The following is a 6,000-nucleotide window of genomic DNA, read 5'->3' as shown; positions in this document are numbered from 1 at the left end:
GTGGGGCCCAAGTTCTGACTAAGATCCCCCTCCAATCTATAAAACAGGGTGCAGAAGTTCTATCATTGAGCGTTGCACAGAACCGGACTGTAGGAACGAGGAAGATTTTCTCCTTCTGCACGAAGAACGCCATACGCTTTGCGGTTATAGTCGGTCTCCATAGGTTGACAGGACACAGAACTGATGGATCTGTATTAGCCCAAACAAGACATCTGCTTCCACATGGATGAGGCAACACATAGATATTAGTGAAAAACACAGAAAAATTGGAAAAAAAATTAAATATTTTATAGTATTACAGGATGAGAGCATTGCTTTAAGAAAGTGGTCGCCTAGAATTATACACTTTAATGCCATTCTGAAGAGACGATCGTGCATATTTAGTCAGCAGGGCTCCAATGGTCTGCTTCTCCCCGCACAGATCCCTGCAATAAAAAACAAAATTAACATAAACCAGAGAAAAGGAGATTTTTTGTGAAACTCACCTGTAAAATCTTTTTCTCGTCTTTTCCATTGGGGGACACAGACCATGGGTATAGCTTAAGCCACCACTAGGAGGAGACACTATGCAAATAAGAAAAAACAGCTCCTCCTCCACTGGCTATACTCCAACAGGAGGACCTCAGTGCGTGCAAAAGCAGTAGGAGAAGGAGACCAAAAACCAACTATTAATAAAGAAAACAGAACCGAGGAATACCGCCATCAGGCCGTTAACCATAAGGTCCCAATAGATAGAACCAACCCCTCCTGTAACAGACAAGAATGGGTGGGAGCTGTGTCCCCCAATGGAAAAGACGAGAAAAAGATTTTACAGGTGAGTTTCACAAAAAATCTCTTTTTCTCGCCCATTCCATTGGGGGACACAGACCATGGGACGTCCTAGAGCACTCCATGGGGTGGGAGACCAACACCTCCAGAGGGAAAACGTCCAACGGTTAAACAGGAACCACAGCCTGCAATACCTTGCGCCCTAGGGCAGCATCAGCCGACGCCAGAGAGTGCAGCTGGTAGAACTTGGTAAAGGTATGTAAGGACGACCAGGTGGCCGCCTTACAAAGTTGTGATGTAGAGGCTCGATTGCGTTAAGCCCAGGAGGCCCCCACCGCCCTGGTGGAGTGCGCGGTAACCCCCGCTGGGGGAACCCTACCCCGGGACCGATAGGCCATGGCAATAGTCGACCGAATCCACAGAGACCTTGGCGGCCGCCAGACCCTTACGAGGTCCCTCGGGAACCACAAAAAGGGAGTCAGAGCGGCGAAATGGGGCAGTAACCGACAGGTACACCCGCAAAGCACGGACAACATCCAGAGAATGGAGAGCGCGCTCCTTGGGGTTCGCCGGAGCAGGGCAAAAAGAGGGCAGGATTATGTCCTCATTAAGGTGGAAGGCGGAGACCACCTTGGGCAAAAAAGAAGGGACTGGGCGCAGTTTATCCTTGTGGAAGACCAAAAAGGGTTCCTTGGAGGAAAGGGCGGCCAGCTCGGATACCCTCCTGATAGAGGTGATGGCCACCAAAAAGATCACCTTCCAGGTAAAAAGACTCAGGGAAATGTCCCTATGGGGCTCAAAAGGAGCCGTCTGGAGAGAAGACAGACCCAGGTTCAGATCCCAGGGGGGCAGGGGAGGGACATACGGAGGGACCTCACCGGACCGCGACAGACGTCCTCGAATACGTCCGGATGCAGAGACCACTCTCCCGTATCCACCCTGTTGCGGCTGAGAAAGTCTGCCGTCCAGTTTTCGACCCCTGGGATGTACACTGCAGACAATATGGGAACATGAGATTACGCCCACTGGAGGATCCTTTTCACCTCTTGCATCACCGTTCGGCTGCGGGTTCCGCCCTGATGATTGATGTAGGCCACAGCTGTGGCATTGTCCGACTGGACCCTTACCGGGAGACCCGCTAGGAGGGGGGTCCATGGGACAGAGAGAGGAAAATTGCTCTGAGCTCCAGTATGTTGATCGGAAGGCGGGCTTCCCCCTCTGACCACACCCCATGAACCGTCCGAGCCCGGAGAACACCACCCCAACCCAGGAGACTGGCATCGGTTGCGACGACTGTCCAGGAGATTGGGAGGAAGGATCTCCCTGAAGCCAGATTCTGAGGGGAGAGCCACCACGGGAGTTCCATGCGAACCCGAGGAGGTAGGCGGATCTGAGAGTCCAGACCCCTCGTGGTCCTGTCCCAGAAGGACAGGATCGCCTGTTGCAGAGACCGAGTGTGAAACTGGGCAAAGGGGACAGCCTCGAAGGAGGCCACCATAAGCCCCAGAACCTGCATGCACTCCCTGATCGAGATACACGGGGCATGCAGAAGGCGAGACACCGACTCCCGTATCCGTGAGAACTTGCAATCCGGAAGGAATACCCGGGCTGCAGAGGTGTCCAGAATCATCCCCAGGAAGGTCACCCTCTGGGAAGTTTGGAGAGAGGACTTCGGGAAGTTGATCAGCCAGCCGAACTGCTGCAGAGTCTGAACAGTGATCCTGACGCTGTCTTCGGCCTAGGGACGAGAGGGAGCCTTCATTAGTATGTCGTCCAGGTAGGGCAACAGAGATATGCCCCTGGTGCGAAGAAGCGCCATGAGCGGCGCCAATATCTTTGTGAATACCCGCGGGGCTGTCGCCAGCCCAAAGGGAAGGGCGACGAACTGATAATGACGGCCGCCAATGACGAAACGCAGGAATCTGTGGTGAGATTCTGCGATAGGGACATGCAGATAGGCGTCCCGGATGTCCAATGACGCGAGGAAACTCCACTGGAAGAAGAGAAGCAATAACTGAGCGGAGGGATTCCATCCGGAACCTCCGCACCCGCAGGGACTTGTTTAAGAGCTTTAGGTCTAGGACCGGACGCACTGATCCCTCCTTCTTTGGCACAACAAAGAGATTTGAGTAGAACCCTGTACCTTGTTCTTCCAGAGGAACTGGGGCAACTACTCCCCGGTCCAGAAGGGAAGAGACGGCTTGTAAAAGGGCCGAGGCTCGGGCCGGATCCCCCGGAACCCGAGAAGGGAAGAAACGTTCCGGAGGTCTGGAAGCGAATTCTATCTTGTAACCAAAAGTTACAATTTCCAGGGCCCAGGCGTCTTGAACGTGAGCTCTCCAGACCTGCTGAAAGGAGAGCAGACGGCCCCCCACCGCAGGCGCCCCTTCAGGCGGAGGACTGCTTGGGAGCCGCGGGGCGGGCAGAACTCCCCTGGAATTGTGCCCGCGGGCTCCAGGAAGGTTGAGGCTCAAAGGAAGGCTTCTTGCGGGAGTCCTGAGAGCCGCCGGAGGAGAGTGGCTGACGCAGACCTGGAGAAGGAGAAGCACCGAAAGGACTGGTTTCTAGAGCCAAAGGGGCGAGCTCTGAAGGCGCGCTTGGATCTAGATTGGGGCAGGTGTGTGCTCTTGCCCCCCGTAGCCTCAGATAATCTCGTCCAGCTTAGCACCGAAGAGCCTGGAGCCCGCAAAGGGGAGGTTAGTGAGAGAGCGCTTGGAGGAAGCGTCGGCGTCACAGACCTTCAACCAGACCTCCCTGCACTGCGTGCCCGAAAGGGCCGAAACCCGCGCAAAGAGAGTGCTGACGTCCAATGAGGCCTCACAGAGGAATATTGTCGCTTGGGACATCTGGAGGATGAAGTTCAGGGTGTCCGCAGAGGCATCCTGCTCCGCGAGGTCCTGATGATGTGCTGCTACCACACCGAGAGCGCCCTGGCCACCCAGGCCGAGGCGAACGCGGGCCGCAGACCTGTGCCCGCCAGAGTAAAGATGGCTTTGGAAAGAGAGTCCAAACGCCTGTCAACAGAGTCCTGTAGAGAGGACCCGTCCAGGACTGGTATTGCTGTATTTTTAGCCAATCTGGCCCCCGACGGGTCGACCTTAGAAGGAGAAGACCACTGCTGCACATTATCTGCCGGGAAAGAATACAGAGTATCCATGCGCCTTGTGGCAGAAAACGGTGATTAGGGCGCTCCCAAGCCTTTGAAAGGACCTTGGCGAACTCTCCATGAATGGGGAATGTGACTGCCTCTGGTGCGCCACCCCTTCTGGAGTGGGAAAGGGGGAATTCCTGGCTACTAGCAGAAGGAGGTTCACCCTGGATGTCAAAGGTGTCACGGACCGCCGTGACCAAGTCTGCCACCATGGTGGAGAGCTTAGGCGAGGGTTCCGGTTCCGTGTCCTCGTCCGAGCCGGACCTTTCAGACCTGCAGTCCCCGCGAGGGGGAGAGGCTGAACACGCGTCCAGGCGAGGGGGAGAAGCAGAGTCATCCGAGAAGGGGATGCTGCTGCTTACCGCTGCCTTTTAACGGTCGAGCGTCCTCTGTGAGGGGCATCGGGAGGTGGAGCGGTGCTAACCACAGGCAGCGCAGGCGGTGGATCCGTGGCTGCCATGCGTTCCATAAAGGCCATGGCCGCGCGCGAGACTTGGGCCAAGTCCGTGGATGCCCTAGCTATGGCAGAGGCCCAGGAGGGCTCCGCGGGCTCCGAAGGGGCGGAGGAGGGACTGAGCTGGCTTGGTGGAGGGGGAGGAGGAGGTGGATGATCCTGTCCCGAGGCAAGGCAAGAGTTACAGGAGCCTGTAACCGATAGTGGCAAGCAGCAAACCTTACAGGATCCCAGTGGGACCTGAGGTGTCGCTTTAGATTTTTGGGGGGCCCCAGGTCTAGGCATGACGGCGGCAATCCCGGAGTCAGGGTCTCCTACAGCTTTGCTGAACACTTTTTGTCCTACCGTGACCTGTGAGGAGCTGGAGTAGCAGCCAAGTGTGGATGAAGCACTGAGGCAAACCAGAATGCCGGAGCTGACGCGATAGGCTCCGCCCCCCAGTCGCGTCACAGATCGCGCAAAAACATGAAAGAAGGCAGACCCCTACTCGAAAATGGCGCCCGCCGTGCAAATAAGGAGCCCTCCGAACAAAACGGAAAAGGCGCAGCAGCATGGCGCTGCAAATAGCCATTGTCCCAAGAAGGAATCCCTCCTCCCTCTCACCCAGCAGGCCCTCCCATAAGTCACCTCTTCAGTCATCTGGCACAAGGAGTGGCAGTGCACTGGAAAGAGGGTAGGGCTAGGTGACCCCGGATCTGGTAGGCCACCGGAGCTGCAGGTCGAGCCCGGTTCCACTTATCTTCTGGGGGGAAAGGGAGGTAGCCTGGGATGGTCATTTGACCCTGGCGCTTGCTCCGCTGAGAGACCAGGGACGCACCATGCGACCCTGCATCCTCTGTTTAGAAAAACAACAAACAGGAGAAGAAAAAACTACAGGGACAACCCTGCAGGAGCAGGAGTGTCACCTCCTTACCCGACACTAAGCTAAAACTGAGGTCCTCCTGTTGGAATATGGGGGTATAGTCAGTGGAGGAGGAGCTGTCTTTTCTTATTTGCATAGTGTCTCCTCCTAGTGGTAGCCTAAGCTATACCCATGGTCTGTGTCCCCCAATGGAATGGGCGAGAAAATTTATAGTCAATGGCCTGTACAAAGGACTGTACCTACTATACACAAAGCAAAATTACAGTCTACAGCAATGTCCCATGTTCATATGTGCTCGCATTATTGAGAAAACTGAAGCTTTAATGTATGCAAATTAGCCTCTAGGAGCAACGGGGGCGGTACCGTTACACCTAGCTAGCTCTGCTCTCTCTATAACTGCCACACCCTCTGCAATTTGTGCTGTCCGCATCCATTCCTGCCCTTTAGAGAATGAATGGGTCCGCACTCGTTCTGCAGAATTGCAAAACGGGCTGCGGACACATTCACCGACGTGTGAATGGACCCGAAAGCTTCAGTTTTATCAGCAATGTGGCCATTTATGAACATGGGACCAACACAGATGCCTTCCGCTGACAAGCGCAAATGTAACAGGTCAGCCAGTGTCATAGCTACAAAACTGCTGACAGATGCCCTTTAACAGCTTCCTGCACAATGCTATAAATTTCTGGCACAGGTAGGAAGTGCTTTCCTCCCAAATGTATGTCCAGGCTCAGGAGCTGCACCCATGTCCTTACATGCATGGCC

The 6,000-nt window shown here is 55.0% G+C and overlaps 1 protein-coding gene across 2 annotated transcripts in view; it reads right to left on the bottom strand.

Moving 5' to 3' along the window:
- Positions 1-298: 298 nt before the first annotated feature.
- The window catches only part of DSCC1 (DNA replication and sister chromatid cohesion 1), a 31,106-nt gene continuing 25,404 nt past the window's right edge, over positions 299-6,000 (bottom strand). For both annotated transcript variants that reach the window (XM_044294750.1, XM_044294751.1), the window contains exon 10: positions 299-425. In XM_044294750.1, the coding sequence (XP_044150685.1) occupies positions 317-425 (109 nt within the window). In that variant the 3' untranslated portion in view covers positions 299-316. The remainder of the gene's footprint in view (positions 426-6,000) is intronic.

This window comes from Bufo gargarizans, chromosome 5, assembly GCF_014858855.1.
Source record: "Bufo gargarizans isolate SCDJY-AF-19 chromosome 5, ASM1485885v1, whole genome shotgun sequence".
NCBI lineage: Eukaryota > Metazoa > Chordata > Amphibia > Anura > Bufonidae > Bufo > Bufo gargarizans.
Note: the sequence above shows the minus strand (reverse complement) of the source record. Positions and strands in the feature narration are given on the sequence as shown.